Source organism: Pseudoliparis swirei, chromosome 4 (genome assembly GCF_029220125.1).
Source record: "Pseudoliparis swirei isolate HS2019 ecotype Mariana Trench chromosome 4, NWPU_hadal_v1, whole genome shotgun sequence".
Lineage (NCBI taxonomy): Eukaryota > Metazoa > Chordata > Actinopteri > Perciformes > Liparidae > Pseudoliparis > Pseudoliparis swirei.
The window spans coordinates 34358741-34377375 of record NC_079391.1 but is presented as its reverse complement, the minus strand read 5'-3'; the positions used below and the strand labels follow the sequence as shown (position 1 = coordinate 34377375).

Sequence of the window (18635 nt, the reverse complement as noted above, 5' to 3'; positions counted from 1 at the left end):
TCGTACTTGAAGATGAGGTCGTCGACGTCCGTCAGCGTGGCACCGATACTTTTCAGCAACAGGTTGAAAGACTGAAGAGCCGCCGTCTCCTGAGAGGAGTCATCGCCACTGGAGCCCAGAGACAGACTGAGATGGAGCTGAGACACGAGACACAACAAGAGATGAGACACAACAAGACATGAGACAACAAGAGATGAGACACAACAAGACATGAGACACAACAAGACATGAGACAACAAGAGATGAGACAACAAGAGATGAGACACAACAAGAGATGAGACACAACAAGACATGACACAACAAGAGATGAGACACAACAAGAGATGAGACACAACAAGACATGACACAACAAGAGATGAGACACAACAAGAGATGAGACACAACAAGACATGAGACAAGAGATGAGACAACAAGAGATGAGACACAACAAGAGATGAGACACAACAAGAGATGAGACACAACAATACATGAGACAACAAGAGATGAGACAACAAGAGATGAGACACAACAAGAGATGAGACACAACAAGACATGACACAACAAGAGATGAGACACAACAAGACATGAGACAACAAGAGATGAGACACAACAAGACATGAGACACAACAAGACATGAGACAACAAGAGATGAGACAACAAGAGATGAGACAACAAGAGATGAGACACAACAAGACATGACACAACAAGAGATGAGACACAACAAGAGATGAGACACAACAAGACATGAGACAACAAGAGATGAGACACAACAAGACATGAGACAACAAGAGATGAGACACAACAAGACATGAGACAACAAGAGATGAGACAACAAGAGATGAGACACAACAATACATGAGACAACAAGACATGAGACAACAAGAGATGACACAACAAGAGATGACACAACAATACATGAGACACAACAAGAGATGAGACACAACAAGAGATGAGACACAACAAGACATGAGACAACAAGAGATGAGACACAACAAGACATGAGACAACAAGACATGAGACACAACAAGACATGAGACACAACAAGACATGAGACAACAAGAGATGAGACACAACAAGAGATGAGACACAACAAGACATGAGACACAACAAGAGATGAGACACAACAAGAGATGAGACACAACAAGACATGAGACACAACAAGACATGAGACAACAAGAGATGAGACAACAAGAGATGAGACACAATACATGAGACAACAAGACATGAGACACAACAAGACATGAGACACAACAAGACATGAGACAACAAGAGATGACACAACAAGAGATGACACAACAATACATGAGACACAACAAGAGATGAGACACAACAAGAGATGAGACACAACAAGACATGAGACAACAAGAGATGAGACACAACAAGACATGAGACACAACAAGACATGAGACAACAAGAGATGAGACACAACAAGAGATGAGACACAACAAGACATGAGACAACAAGAGATGAGACAACAAGAGATGAGACAACAAGAGATGAGACACAACAAGACATGAGACAACAAGAGATGAGACACAACAAGAGATGAGACAACAAGAGATGAGACACAACAAGACATGAGACAACAAGAGATGAGACAACAAGAGATGACACAACAATACATGAGACACAACAAGAGATGAGACAACAAGAGATGAGACACAACAAGACATGAGACACAACAAGAGATGAGACAACAAGAGATGAGACAACAAGAGATGAGACACAACAATACATGAGACACAACAAGACATGAGACAACAAGAGATGAGACAACAAGAGATGACACAACAATACATGAGACACAACAAGAGATGAGACAACAAGAGATGAGACACAACAAGACATGAGACACAACAAGACATGAGACAACAAGAGATGAGACAACAAGAGATGAGACACAACAATACATGAGACACAACAAGAGATGAGACAACAAGAGATGAGACACAACACCGGGAGCAGAGTTGTAGTTTAACACCCTTCTCTGCTCTTCCATTCGAGCAGTTACCCACCCTTGACTTTAGAGTAGAGACTGTGTCTGTCCCACGGCCACTTCAATTAAATAAATTAAAAGTAAGCAGAAGAGGAGTCGTACACAATAACCTTATACAAGTTAACACAATTATTTCAGCAGTGCAACAAAATAGGTCTATTAAATGTGGTCTCCTAAATATTCGATCTCTGTCATCTAAAGCTGTGTTACTGAATGATTTAATATCAGATAATCACATTGATTTATGTTGCCTAACTGAAACCTGGCTGAGCCATGAAGAATATGTCTGCCTGAATGAATCGACTCCTCCAAGTCATATTAATACTCACATTCCTCGAGGCACCGGTCGAGGAGGTGGAGTAGCAGCCATCTTTGAATCGAGCCTATTAATTAATCCTCAACCAAAATTACACTACACCTCATTTGAAAGCCTTGTTCTTAGTCTTTCACATCCAACCTGGAAAACACTACAGCCAATTCGATTTGTGATTCTGTACCGCCACCAGGTCCATATTCAGAGTTTATATCTGAATTCTCAGAATTTATATCAAGTTTGGTTCTTAAAACCGATAAAGTTATTATTGTTGGAGATTTTAATATCCATGTGGATGTTGATAATGATTGCCTTAGTGCTGCATTCATCTCCTTGTTGGACTCGATTGGCTTCTGTCAGAGTACAGAAACCCACTCACAGCTTTGGCCACACGCTTGATCTTGTTCTTACTTATGGCGTTGACATTGAGCATTTGAACGTCTTCCCACAGAATCCTCTTCTGTCAGACCACAACCTCATAACTTTTGAATTTATACTACGGTGTACTCCGTTAGTCAAAAGTTTCTACACTAGATGTCTAACTGATAGTGCTGTAGCTAAATTTAAAGCGATTCCTTCTGTATTTGATTCGATACCACGTCTCAATATAACAGAGGACTCCTGGTCTAACTTTAGTCCGTCCCAGATTGATCATCTTGTTGACAGTGCCATAGGTTCTCTGAGAATGACACTGGACTCGATAGCCCCTCTGAAGAAGAAGACAGTGAGGAAGAGGAGGTTTGCTCCCTGGTATAACCCTCAGACCCGAAACTAAAGCAAGCGTCACGAAGCTTGAGCATATGGCGTTCAACTAATCTCAAGAATCCCGCTTAGTTTGGCGAGATAGTCTTAAAACATATAAGAAGGCCCTCCGTAATGCCAGAGCAGCCTATTACTCATCAGTAATAGAAAAAAATAAGAACAACCCCAGGTTTCTCTTCAGCACTGTAGCCAGGCTGACAGAGAGTCACAGCTCTGTGGAGCCGAGCATTCCTATAAACCTTAGTGGTAATGACTTTATGAACTTCTTTAATGAAAAGATTTTAACTATTAGGGACAAGATTAATATTCTCTTGCCCATAACCAGTGCCAATCTGTCCTCAAGTGGAATGGCCTTGGAAACCGCTGTATGCCCTGGTGTATATTTGGAGGGCTTTTCTCCCATCAACCGTGACCAATTATCTTCAACGGTTTCTACTTCGAACACGTCTACCTGTCTCTTGGACCCCATCCCGACGAGGCTGCTTAAAGACATGTTGCCTTTAATTGGCGGCTCTCCATTAGATATTATCAATGTGTCTCTGCTAACAGGCCACGTACCACACTCCTTCAAAGTGGCTGTTATTAAACCTCTCCTGAAGAAGCCCACTCTGGATCCAGAGGTATTGGCTAACTACAGACCGATCTCTAACCTCCCCTTCCTCTCCAAGATCCTTGAGGAAGTGGTCGCAAATCAGTTGTGCGACTTTCTACATCATAATAGTTTATTTGAGAAATTTCAATCAGGATTTAGAAAACACCACAGCACCGAGACGGCACTGGTGAAAATTACAAATGACCTCTTAATGGCAGCAGATAAAGGACTCCTCTCTGTCCTGGTCTAGTTAGACCTTAATGCTGATAGAGGACTCCTCTATGTCCTGGTCTAGTTAGACCTTAGTGCTGATAGAGGACTCCTCTCTGTACTGGTCTTGTTAGACCTTAGTGCTGATAGAGGACTCATTGACCATGACATCCTGTTACAGAGACTGGAGCAGTCGATTGGCATTTCAGGCACGGCACTAATTTGGTTTAAATCCTATTTATCAGATCGATCTCAGTTTGTATTTGTAAACGATGACGCTTCGATAACCACCAACGTTAATCACGGAGTTCCACAAGGTTCTGTGCTTGGACCAATTTTATTTACCTTATATATGCTTCCTTTGGGCAATATTATCAGGAACACTCCATAAACATAACCTTTCATTGTTATGCAGATACTCAACACTATTTTATCGATAAAAACAGAGGAGAGCAACCAACTCGGTAAAATTCAAGCATGTCTTAATGACATAAAAACATGGATGACCTGCAACTTCTTGATGTTAAACTCAGACAAAACCGAAGTAATTTTAATCGGCCCTGAGCACCTCAGAGATCAATTATCTGGTGATGTGGTTTCTGTAGACGGCATTGCCCTGGCATCCAACACCACTGTAAAGAATCTTGGCGTTATCTTTGATCGGGACTTGTCCTTTAACTCCCGTAAAGCAAATCTCAAGGACTGCATTCTTTCATCTACGTAATATTTCAAAATCAGGCACATCTTGTCTCAAAAGATGCAGAAAAATTGGTTCACGCGTTCGTTACTTGAGACTGGATTACTGCAACTCCTTATTAGCAGGCTGCTCTAATAAATCTCTTAGGTCCCTCCAGTTGATCCAGAATGCTGCAGCTCGTGTTCTCACTAAAACTAAGAAAAGATCACATCACTCCTGCACTAGCTGCTCTGCACTGGCTCCCAGTAAAATCAAGAATCACTTTTAAAATTCTTCTCTTAACGTACAAAGCCTTGATTGGTGATGCTCCATCATATCTTAAGGAGCTTGTTACCATATTGCCCACTAGAGCTCGCTCACTAAATGAGGGACTACTTGTAGTTCCTAGAGTCTTAAAAGTAGAATGGGCCAGAGCCTTTAGTTATCAAGCTCCTCTTTTATGGAACCAGCTTCCAATTTCAGTCCGGGAGGCAGACACAGTCACCTCGTTTAAGTAGACTTAAGACCTTCCTCTTTGACAGAGCTTATAGTTAGGGCTGAATCAGGTTCACCTGGTCCAGCCCTTGATATGCTGCTATAGGCTTATAGCTGCGGGGACGTTTAGGATGCACTGAGTACCTATCTCCTCTTTTTCTCTCCTTAAGGATGAATTTTCATCTCTCAATCACACGTTACTAACTCTGCTTTCTCCCCGGAGTCCTTGTGACTTCACGTCTCATGGGGTCATCGGACCCTATGAGACGGCATAGATCCTATCTGCCTGATGGATCGTCTGGGTCGTGGAATTCCTGCTCATGACTACGCCACTGTCCTGTTTAGACTCCGCCCACTCCTCCTCCCCACCGCCATCTGCCTGATGGATCGTGGAGGTCTCCATCGTGGAATATGCCTACTATGAACTATTCATACACTCTGTCATATTCATTGAATGTATTTTAACTCTAAATCTGTCCTTCTGTACACATTACATCTATTGCATCTGTCCATCCTAGGAGAGGGATCCTCCTCTGTTGCTCTCCTCCAGGTTTCTTCCTTTTTCCCCTGAAGGGTTATTTGGGAGTTTTTCCTGGTCCGATGTGAGGTTTTGGGGCAGGGATGTCTATGTGTACAGATTGTAAAGCACTCCGAGACAAATTTGTAATTTGTGAAATTGGGCTATACAAATAAACTGAATTGAATTGAACAAGAGATGAGACACAACAAGACATGAGACAACAAGAGATGAGACACAACAAGAGATGAGACACAACAAGACATGAGACAACAAGAGATGAGACAACAAGAGATGAGACAAGAGATGAGACACAACAAGAGATGAGACAACAAGAGATGAGACACAACAAGAGATGAGACACAACAAGACATGAGACAACAAGAGATGAGACACAACAAGAGATGAGACACAACAAGAGATGAGACAACAAGAGATGAGACACAACAAGAGATGAGACACAACAAGAGATGAGACACAACAAGACATGAGACAACAAGAGATGAGACAACAAGAGATGAGACAAGAGATGAGACACAACAAGAGATGAGACAACAAGAGATGAGACACAACAAGAGATGAGACACAACAAGAGATGAGACACAACAAGACATGAGACAACAAGAGATGAGACAACAAGAGATGAGACACAACAAGACATGAGACAACAAGAGATGAGACAACAAGAGATGAGACACAACAAGAGATGAGACACAACAAGACATGAGACAACAAGAGATGAGACACAACAAGAGATGAGACACAACAAGACATGAGACAACAAGAGATGAGACACAACAAGACATGAGACAACAAGAGATGAGACACAACAATACATGAGACACAACAAGAGATGAGACAACAAGAGATGAGACAACAAGAGATGAGACACAACAAGAGATGAGACACAACAAGACATGAGACAACAAGAGATGAGACACAACAAGAGATGAGACACAACAAGACATGAGACAACAAGAGATGAGACACAACAAGACATGAGACAACAAGAGATGAGACAACAAGAGATGAGACACAACAAGACATGAGACAACAAGAGATGAGACACAACAAGAGATAAGACACAACAAGAGATGAGACACAACAAGACATGAGACAACAAGAGATGAGACACAACAAGAGATGAGACACAACAAGACATGAGACACAACAAGAGATGAGACACAACAAGACATGAGACAACAAGAGATGAGACACAACAAGACATGAGACAACAAGAGATGAGACACAACAAGAGATGAGACACAACAATACATGACACAACAAGAGATGAGACACAACAAGAGATGAGACACAACAAGAGATGAGACACAACAAGACATGAGACAACAAGAGATGAGACAACAAGAGATGAGACCCAACAAGAGATGAGACACAACAAGACATGAGACAACAAGAGATGAGACAACAAGACATGAGACACAAGACATGAGACACAACAAGACATGAGACAACAAGAGATGAGACAACAAGAGATGAGACACAACAATACATGAGACACAACAAGACATGACACAACAAGACATGAGACACAACAAGAGATGAGACACAACAAGACATGAGACACAACAAGAGATGAGACACAACAAGAGATGAGACACAACAAGAGATGAGACACAACAAGACATGAGACAACAAGAGATGAGACACAACAAGACATGAGACAACAAGAGATGAGACACAACAAGACATGAGACAACAAGAGATGAGACACAACAAGAGATGAGACACAACAAGACATGAGACAACAAGAGATGAGACACAACAAGACATGAGACAACAAGAGATGAGACACAACAAGACATGAGACAACAAGAGATGAGACAACAAGACATGAGACAACAAGAGATGAGACACAACAAGACATGAGACACAACAAGACATGAGACAACAAGAGATGAGACAACAAGACATGAGACAACAAGACATGAGACAACAAGAGATGAGACACAACAAGACATGAGACAACAAGACATGAGACAACAAGAGATGAGACACAACAAGACATGAGACAACAAGACATGAGACACAACAAGACATGAGACAACAAGACATGAGACAACAAGAGATGAGACACAACAAGACATGAGACAAGACATGAGACACCAAGACATGAGACAACAAGAGATGAGACACAACAAGACATGAGACACAACAAGACATGAGACACAACAAGAGATGAGACAACAAGACATGAGACAACAAGACATGAGACAACAAGAGATGAGACACAACAAGACATGAGACACAACAAGACATGAGACACAACAAGACATGAGACACAACAAGACATGAGACAACAAGAGATGAGACAACAAGAGATGAGACACAACAAGACATGAGACACAACAAGACATGAGACAACAAGACATGAGACAACAAGACATGAGACAACAAGAGATGAGACACAACAAGACATGAGACAACAAGACATGAGACACAACAAGACATGAGACAACAAGACATGAGACAACAAGAGATGAGACACAACAAGACATGAGACAACAAGACATGAGACACAAGACATGAGACACAACAAGACATGAGCCAACAAGACATGAGACAACAAGAGATGAGACAACAAGACATGAGACAACAAGAGATGAGACACAACAAGACATGAGACAACAAGAGATGAGACAACAAGACATGAGACACAACAAGACATGAGACACAACAAGAGATGAGACACAACAAGAGATGAGACACAACAAGACATGAGACAACAAGAGATGAGACAACAAGAGATGAGACACAACAAGAGATGAGACACAACAAGACATGAGACAACAAGCGATGAGACACAACAAGACATGAGACAACAAGAGATGAGACACAACAAGAGATGAGACACAACAAGACATGAGACACAAGAGATGAGACACAACAAGAGATGAGACACAACAAGACATGAGACAACAAGAGATGAGACACAACAAGACATGAGACAACAAGAGATGAGACACAACAAGAGATGAGACACAACAAGACATGAGACAACAAGAGATGAGACACAAGACATGAGACAACAAGAGATGAGACACAAGACATGAGACACAACAAGAGATGAGACACAACAAGAGATGAGACAACAAGAGATGAGACACAACAAGACATGAGACACAACAAGACATGAGACACAACAAGACATGAGACACAAGACATGAGACACAACAAGAGATGAGACACAACAAGACATGAGACAACAAGAGATGAGACACAACAAGAGACGAGACACAACAAGAGATGAGACAACAAGACATGAGACACAACAAGACATGAGACACAACAAGAGATGAGACAACAAGACATGAGACACAACAAGAGATGAGACAACAAGAGATGAGACACAACAAGACATGAGACACAACAAGAGATGAGACACAACAAGACATGAGACAACAAGAGATGAGACAACAAGAGATGAGACACAACAAGAGATGAGACACAACAAGACATGAGACAACAAGACATGAGACACAACAAGATATGAGACACAACAAGAGATGAGACACAACAAGACATGAGACACAACAAGACATGAGACAACAAGAGATGAGACACAACAAGACAACAAGAGATGAGACACAACAAGAGATGAGACACAACAAGACATGAGACAACAAGAGATGAGACACAACAAGACATGAGACAACAAGAGATGAGACACAACAAGAGATGAGACAACAAGACATGAGACAACAAGAGATGAGACACAACAAGACATGAGACACAACAAGACATGAGACACAACAAGAGATGAGACACAACAAGACATGAGACAACAAGAGATGAGACACAACAAGACATGAGACACAACAAGAGATGAGACACAACAAGACATGAGACAACAAGAAATGAGACACAACAAGACATGAGACAACAAGAGATGAGACACAACAAGACATGAGACACCAAGACATGAGACAACAAGAGATGAGACACAACAAGACATGAGACACAACAAGACATGAGACACAACAAGAGATGAGACAACAAGACATGAGACAACAAGACATGAGACAACAAGAGATGAGACACAACAAGACATGAGACACAACAAGACATGAGACACAACAAGAGATGAGACACAACAAGACATGAGACAACAAGAGATGAGACACAACAAGACATGAGATAACAAGAGATGAGACACAACAAGAGATGAGACACAACAAGACATGAGACAACAAGAGATGAGACAACAAGACATGAGACACAAGACATGAGACACAAAAAGACATGAGACAACAAGAGATGAGACACAACAAGACATGAGACACAACAAGACATGAGACACAACAAGACATGACACAACAAGAGATGAGACAACAAGAGATGAGACACAACAATACATGAGACACAACAAGACATGACACAAGACATGAGACACAACAAGAGATGAGACACAACAAGACATGAGACACAACAAGAGATGAGACACAACAAGACATGAGACAACAAGAGATGAGACACAACAAGAGATGAGACACAACAAGAGATGAGACACAACAAGACATGAGACAACAAGAGATGAGACACAACAAGACATGAGACAACAAGAGATGAGACACAACAAGACATGAGACAAGACATGAGACACAACAAGAGATGAGACACAACAAGACATGAGACAACAAGAGATGAGACACAACAAGACATGAGACACAACAAGACATGAGACAACAAGAGATGAGACAACAAGACATGAGACACAACAAGACATGAGACAACAAGAGATGAGACAACAAGACATGAGACACAACAAGACATGAGACACAACAAGACATGAGACAACAAGAGATGAGACAACAAGACATGAGACAACAAGAGATGAGACACAACAAGACATGAGACAACAAGAGATGAGACACAACAAGACATGAGACAACAAGACATGAGACACAACAAGACATGAGACAACAAGAGATGAGACACAACAAGACATGAGACAACAAGACATGAGACAACAAGAGATGAGACACAACAAGACATGAGACACAACAAGACATGAGACACAACAAGAGATGAGACAACAAGACATGAGACACAACAAGACATGAGACACAACAAGACATGAGACACAACAAGACATGAGACAACAAGAGATGAGACAACAAGAGATGAGACACAACAAGACATGAGACAACAAGACATGACACAACAAGACATGAGACACAACAAGACATGAGACAACAAGACATGAGACAACAAGAGATGAGACAACAAGACATGAGACACAACAAGACATGAGACAACAAGACATGAGACAACAAGACATGAGACAACAAGAGATGAGACACAACAAGACATGAGACACAACAAGACATGAGACAACAAGACATGAGACACAACAAGACATGAGACACAACAAGACATGAGCCAACAAGACATGAGACAACAAGAGATGAGACAACAAGACATGAGACAACAAGAGATGAGACACAACAAGACATGAGACAACAAGAGATGAGACAACAAGACATGAGACACAACAAGAGATGAGACACAACAAGACATGAGACACAACAAGAGATGAGACACAACAAGAGATGAGACACAACAAGACATGAGACAACAAGAGATGAGACACAACAAGAGATGAGACACAACAAGACATGAGACAACAAGCGATGAGACACAACAAGACATGAGACAACAAGAGATGAGACACAAGAGATGAGACACAACAAGACATGAGACACAACAAGAGATGAGACACAACAAGAGATGAGACACAACAAGACATGAGACAACAAGAGATGAGACACAACAAGACATGAGACAACAAGAGATGAGACACAACAAGAGATGAGACACAACAAGACATGAGACAACAAGAGATGAGACACAAGACATGAGACAACAAGAGATGAGACACAACAAGACATGAGACACAACAAGAGATGAGACACAACAAGAGATGAGACAACAAGAGATGAGACACAACAAGACATGAGACAACAAGAGATGAGACACAACAAGACATGAGACACAACAAGACATGAGACACAACAAGACATGAGACACAAGACATGAGACACAACAAGAGATGAGACAACAAGACATGAGACAACAAGAGATGAGACACAACAAGAGATGAGACACAACAAGAGACGAGACACAACAAGAGATGAGACAACAAGACATGAGACAACAAGACATGAGACACAACAAGACATGAGACACAACAAGAGATGAGACAACAAGACATGAGACACAACAAGAGATGAGACAACAAGAGATGAGACACAACAAGACATGAGACAACAAGAGATGAGACACAACAAGAGATGAGACACAACAAGACATGAGACAACAAGAGATGAGACAACAAGAGATGAGACACAACAAGAGATGAGACACAACAAGACATGAGACAACAAGACATGAGACACAACAAGATATGAGACACAACAAGAGATGAGACACAACAAGACATGAGACACAACAAGACATGAGACAACAAGAGATGAGACACAACAAGAAATGAGACACAACAAGACATGAGACAACAAGAGATGAGACACAACAAAAGATGAGACACAACAAGAGATGAGACACAACAAGACATGAGACACAAGACATGAGACACAACAAGACATGAGACACAACAAGAGATGAGACACAACAAGACATGAGACAACAAGAGATGAGACACAACAAGAGATGAGACACAACAAGACATGAGACAACAAGAGATGAGACACAACAAGAGATGAGACACAACAAGAGATGAGACACAACAAGACATGAGACACAACAAGACATGAGACACAACAAGAGATGAGACACAACAAGAGATGAGACACAACAAGACATGAGACACAACAAGACATGAGACACAACAAGACATGAGACAGGAGATATGACAAACAGTTAGTTTCTCCCAGAAGACGTTGGGACCCTGAACTTACCTTGATGGGCGAGATGTGGAAATGTTCGAAGAAGCTGAGTCCTGATTGGTCGCTGAGTGAGGCCTCCATCAGCTCCGCCTGCAGCAGCTGGAGGTCTCCATCCAGCAGCTGCTCCTGGAAACCAAGAGCCCATGGAGAGAAGTGTTAAAACAGAAGGCCAGAGCAGCCTGTTGCCCCAGGAGAGAGCATGTAGTGCCATGTTACCCCACTAGAGAGCGTGTAGTACCATATTACCCCACTAGAGAGCTTGTAGTACCATATTACCCCACTAGAGAGCTTGTAGTACCATGTTACCCCACTAGAGAGCTTGTAGTACCATGTTACCCCACTAGAGAGCTTGTAGTACCATGTTACCCCACTAGAGAGCTTGTAGTACCATGTTGCCCCACATGAGAGCTTGTAGTACCATGTTACCCCACTAGAGCTTGTAGTACCATGTTACCCCACTAGAGAGCTTGTAGTACCATGTTACCCCACTAGAGAGCTTGTAGTACCATGTTACCCCACTAGAGAGCTTGTAGTACCATGTTACCCCACTAGAGAGCTTGAGGTATCTTGTTACCCCACTAGAGAGCTTGTAGTACCATGTTACCCCACTAGAGAGCTTGTGGTACCATGTTGCCCACTAGAGAGCTTGTAGTACCATGTTACCCCACTAGAGCTTGTGGTACCATATTACCCCACTAGAGAGCTTGTAGTACCATGTTACCCCACTAGAGAGCTTGTACCATGTTACCCCACTAGAGAGCTTGTAGTACCATGTTACCCCACTAGAGAGCTTGTGGTACCATGTTACCCACTAGAGGCTTGTGGTACCATGTTACCCCACTAGAGGCTTGTAGTACCATGTTACCCCACTAGATAGCTTGTAGTGCCATGTTACCCCACTAGAGAGCTTGTAGTACCATGTTACCCCACTAGAGAGCTTGTGGTACCATGTTACCCCACTAGAGAGCTTGTGGTACCATGTTGCCCCACTAGAGGCTTGGTACCATGTTTCCCCACTAGAGAGCTTGTAGTACCATGTTACCCCACTAGAGAGCTTGTGGTACCATGTTGCCCACTAGAGAGCTTGTGGTACCATGTTACCCCACTAGAGAGCTTGTGGTACCATGTTACCCCACTAGAGAGCTTGTAGTACCATGTTGCCCCACTAGAGGCTTGTAGTACCATGTTACCCCACTGAGAGCTTGTGGTACCATGTTACCCCACTAGAGAGCTTGTGGTACCATGTTACCCCACTAGAGAGCTTGTGGTACCATGTTACCCCACTAGAGAGCTTGTAGTACCATGTTACCCCACTAGAGAGCTTGTGGTACCATGTTACCCACTAGAGAGCTTGTGGTACCATGTTACCCCACTAGAGAGCTTGTAGTACCATGTTACCCACTAGAGAGCTTGTAGTACCATGTTACCCCACTAGAGAGCTTGTAGTACCATGTTACCCACTAGAGAGCTTGTAGTACCATGTTACCCCACTAGAGAGCTTGTAGTACCATGTTACCCACTAGAGGCTTGTAGTACCATGTTACCCCACTAGAGAGCTTGTAGTACCATGTTACCCACTAGAGAGCTTGTAGTACCATGTTGCCCACTAGAGAGCTTGTAGTACCATGTTACCCCACTAGAGAGCTTGTTGTACCATATTACCCCACTAGAGAGCTTGTAGTACCATGTTACCCCACTAGAGAGCTTGTAGTACCATGTTACCCCACTAGAGGCTTGTGGTACCATGTTGCCCCACTAGAGCTTGTAGTACCATGTTGCCCCACTAGAGAGCTTGTAGTACCATGTTGCCCCACTAGAGAGCTTGTAGTACCATGTTACCCACTAGAGAGCTTGTAGTACCATGTTACCCCACTAGAGAGCTTGTAGTACCATGTTACCCCACTAGAGAGCTTGTAGTGCCATGTTACCCCACTAGAGAGCTTGGTACCATGTTACCCCACTAGAGGCTTGTGGTACCATGTTACCCACTAGAGGCTTGTAGTACCTTGTTACCCCGCTAGAGAGCTTGTAGTGGCTTGTTACCCCACTAGAGAGCTAGTGGTACCGTGTTACTCCACTTGAGAGCTTGTAGTACCATGTTACCCCACTAGAGAGCTTGTGGTACCATGTTGCCCACTAGAGAGCTTGTAGTACCATGTTACCCCACTAGAGAGCTTGTAGTACCATGTTACCCACTAGAGAGCTTGTAGTACCATGTTACCCCACTAGAGAGCTTGTGGTACCATGTTACCCCACTAGAGAGCTTGTAGTACCATGTTACCCACTAGAGAGCTTGTAGTACCATGTTACCCACTAGAGAGCTTGTAGTACCATGTTACCCCACTAGAGAGCTTGTAGTACCATGTTACCCCACTAGAGAGCTTGTAGTACCATGTTACACCACTAGAGAGCTTATAGTACCATGTTACCCCACTAGAGAGCTTGTAGTACCATGTTACCCCACTAGAGAGCTTGTAGTACCATGTTACACCACTAGAGAGCTTGTAGTACCATGTTACCCCACTAGAGAGCTTGTAGTACCATGTTACCCCACTAGAGAGCTTATAGTACCATGTTTCCCCACTAGAGAGCTTGTAGTACCATGTTACCCCACTAGAGAGCTTGTAGTACCATATTACTCCACTAGAGAGCTTGTAGTACCATATTACCCCACTAGAGAGCTTGTAGTACCATATTACCCCACTAGAGAGCTTGTGCCATATTACTCCACTAGAGAGCTTGTAGTACCATGTTACCCCACTAGAGAGCTTGTAGTACCATGTTACCCCACTAGAGAGCTTGTAGTACCATATTACCCCACTAGAGAGCTTGTAGTACCATGTTACCCCACTAGAGAGCGTGTAGTACCATGTTACCCCACTAGAGAACTTGTAGTACCATGTTACCCCACTAGAGAGCTTGTAGTACCATGTTAGTCCACTAGAGAGCTTGGTTCACCTGGTCCAGACCTAGAGATGCTACTATAGGCTGATAGGCCGCTGGGGGACGTTTAGGATACACTGAGCACCTCAAAGGTCAAAGGTCAGGATGTCTATGTGTACAGACTGTAAAGCCTCTGAGGGGAGTTCATAATTTGTGATACTGGGCTAAACAAAATAAACTGAATTGAATGTGTGATGTGTCCAACCATGGCCCCGCCCCCCCCACCCACCTTCTGCTTGTCGGCCTGGGGGTCTGCAGCTGGACTGAACAGAGCCAAGGTGGCCCCCAGGAACCCCTGGTCGATCTTCACCGCCATCTCCTGAACCAGAGCCATGAAGTACCTGAAGTACACACAACATCGTCAGCACTTCACCAGAACCCGTCGGCATCGTCACGGCAACAGGATTCAAAGTCCAACCAGCTGCGGAACCAACAGGTCCAGGTCCTGGTCCTGGTCCAGGTGACTCACTTGAACTGCATGACGCTGCTGTGCCGGTTGAACCTGGTGATGACGGACACGTCGATGAACGGCTTCGGCTCTGTGGAGACAACCGGGGGGTCTGAGAGCTGCAGGTACACCTCGCCCAATGAGAAGGAGGAACCGTAAAGGGGCGGAGCCTCAACAGACCGGAGGGAACTAACCGGAGTCCAGAGCGATGGATTTGGGAGGAGGAACCGGATGGAAGACGATGGGGAAGATGGCGCCTGGCAGCTGGTTGTCCACCTGCAGACACCGGCTCAGTGTGTGTGTGTGTGTGTGTGTGTGTGTGTGTGTGTGTGTGTGTGTGTGTGCTTACCTGCAGCCAGTGCACTTGGGCCCTCAGGCTGCGCTGGTGCGGCGACTGTTTGAACTCCACCTGGACCCCGGACAGGAAGTTCCTCCTGAGCGGCGAGCAGAAGGGGCGCCGCATCGCCATGACGGCCGCGTCCAGGTTGACCTGCCACACCGCACGCTCCCATTGGACCAACATCTAGGGACACGCCCACTTTGCGTGAGGCGGCATGTGTCGATGTGCGTTGACCTCTGACCTCCAGGTTGCCCTCCAGCCGGACCCAGCCGGCCTGCTGCCCCTGGAACGTCTTCTCCAGCTGGTTGATGCTCTTCTGGCTCAGCGGCTTCCAGCGGCTCCTCGGCTTCATCTCCCACACCACGCCGGAGCTGAGGAGAGTCTTCATCAGGGGCCACCTGCTGGAGGGGCCACCTGCTGGAGGGTCTACCTGCTGGAGGGGCCACCTGCTGGAGGGGCCACCTGCTGGAGGGTCTACCTGCTGGAGGGGCCACCTGCTGGAGGGTCTACCTGCTGGAGGGGCCACCTGCTGGAGGGGCCACCTGCTGGAGGGTCTACCTGCTGGAGGGCCACCTGCTGGAGGGCCACCTGCTGGAGGTCTACCTGCTGGAGGCCACCTGCTGGAGGGCCACCTGCTGGAGGGTCTACCTGCTGGAGGGGCCACCTGCTGGAGGGTCTACCTGCTGGAGGGTCTACCTGCTGGAGGGGCCACCTGCTGGAGGGTCTACCTGCTGGAGGGGCCACCTGCTGGAGGGTCTACCTGCTGGAGGGTCTACCTGCTGGAGGGGCCACCTGCTGGAGGGTCTACCTGCTGGAGGGCCACCTGCTGGAGGGCCACCTGCTGGAGGGTCTACCTGCTGGAGGGCCACCTGCTGGAGGGTCTACCTGCTGGAGGGTCTACCTGCTGGAGGGGCCACCTGCTGGAGGGTCTACCTGCTGGAGGGTCTACCTGCTGGAGGGGCCACCTGCTGGAGGGTCTACCTGCTGGAGGGTCTACCTGCTGGAGGGTCTACCTGCTGGAGGGGCCACCTGCTGGAGGGTCTACCTGCTGGAGGGGCCACCTGCTGGAGGGTCTACCTGCTGGAGGGTCTACCTGCTGGAGGGTCTACCTGCTGGAGGGGCCACCTGCTGGAGGGTCTACCTGATGGAGGGGCCACCTGCTGGAGGGGCCAGCTGCTGGAGGGGCCACCTGCTGGAGGGTCTACCTGCTGGAGGGGCCACCTGCTGGAGGGTCTACCTGCTGGAGGGGCCACCTGCTGGAGGGTCTACCTGCTGGAGGGTCTACCTGCTGGAGGGGCCACCTGCTGGAGGGTCTACCTGCTGGAGGGTCTACCTGCTGGAGGGGCCACCTGCTGGAGGGGCCACCTGCTGGAGGGTCTACCTGCTGGAGGGGCCACCTGCTGGAGGGGCCACCTGCTGGAGGGTCTACCTGCTGGAGGGGCCACCTGCTGGAGGGGCCACCTGCTGGAGGGTCTACCTGCTGGAGGGGCCACCTGCTGGAGGGTCTACCTGCTGGAGGGGCCACCTGCTGGAGGGGCCACCTGCTGGAGGGTCTACCTGCTGGAGGGTCTACCTGCTGGAGGGGCCACCTGCTGGAGGGGCCACCTGCTGGAGGATCTACCTGCTGGAGGGGCCACCTGCTGGAGGGTCTACCTGCTGGAGGGGCCACCTGCTGGAGGGTCTATCTGCTGGAGGGTCTACCTGCTGGAGGGTCTACCTGCTGGAGGGTCTACCTGCTGGAGGGTCTACCTGCTGGAGGGTCTACCTGCTGGAGGGGCCACCTGCTGGAGGGTCTACCTGCTGGAGGGTCTACCTGCTGGAGGGGCCACCTGCTGGAGGGTCTACCTGCTGGAGGGTCTACCTGCTGGAGGGTCTACCTGCTGGAGGGTCTACCTGCTGGAGGATCTACCTGCTGGAGGGGCCACCTGCTGGAGGGGCCACCTGCTGGAGGGTCTACCTGCTGGAGGGGCCACCTGCTGGAGGGTCTATCTGCTGGAGGGTCTACCTGCTGGAGGGTCTACCTGGTGATGCCGATGTAAGCGATCTCCTGCCGGTTGGCGTTGTTGACGAGCGACAGCCCGAGGCTCTGCAGCGACACCTTGACTTCCTGTTGGAACTGCTCCAGCTCCTCGGCCTGCCGGGCCTTCGTCACCACGGCGACGTCCTCGGTGAACAGCAGCACCCGCTGGCGCCCGTCCAGGAAGGAGACCCAGTGCACCTGAGCCAGGCTGCCGGAGGAGAACTGGCCCACGCCATCCTGACCAGACACACACACTCGGCTCGTTTAACTGTCGTTATGGGGACCACGCACCAAACCACTTACATGAGTTTAGAGAACTATTGGTTGTGATGCTAACTTGGTGTCAATGAGTCTTTCGTTGTTTGTTGACATTCATCTATTTGTTTACTTGTTGTCTTCAGGAGGAAAACAACCTAAG

At 46.1% G+C, this 18635-nt stretch overlaps 1 protein-coding gene across 1 annotated transcript in view; it reads right to left on the bottom strand.

The window, feature by feature from the left end:
* LOC130193255 (intermembrane lipid transfer protein VPS13C-like) overlaps positions 1-18635 on the bottom strand; it is a 94454-nt gene that overhangs the window by 30453 nt on the left and 45366 nt on the right. Inside the window, exons 29-36 of the mRNA XM_056413704.1 lie at positions 18219-18454; positions 16439-16568; positions 16207-16347; positions 16052-16133; positions 15879-15948; positions 15639-15750; positions 12479-12592; positions 7-137 (exon numbers count right to left, since the gene is read on the bottom strand). Coding sequence (XP_056269679.1) covers positions 7-137; positions 12479-12592; positions 15639-15750; positions 15879-15948; positions 16052-16133; positions 16207-16347; positions 16439-16568; positions 18219-18454 — 1016 coding nt within the window. The remainder of the gene's footprint in view (positions 1-6; positions 138-12478; positions 12593-15638; positions 15751-15878; positions 15949-16051; positions 16134-16206; positions 16348-16438; positions 16569-18218; positions 18455-18635) is intronic.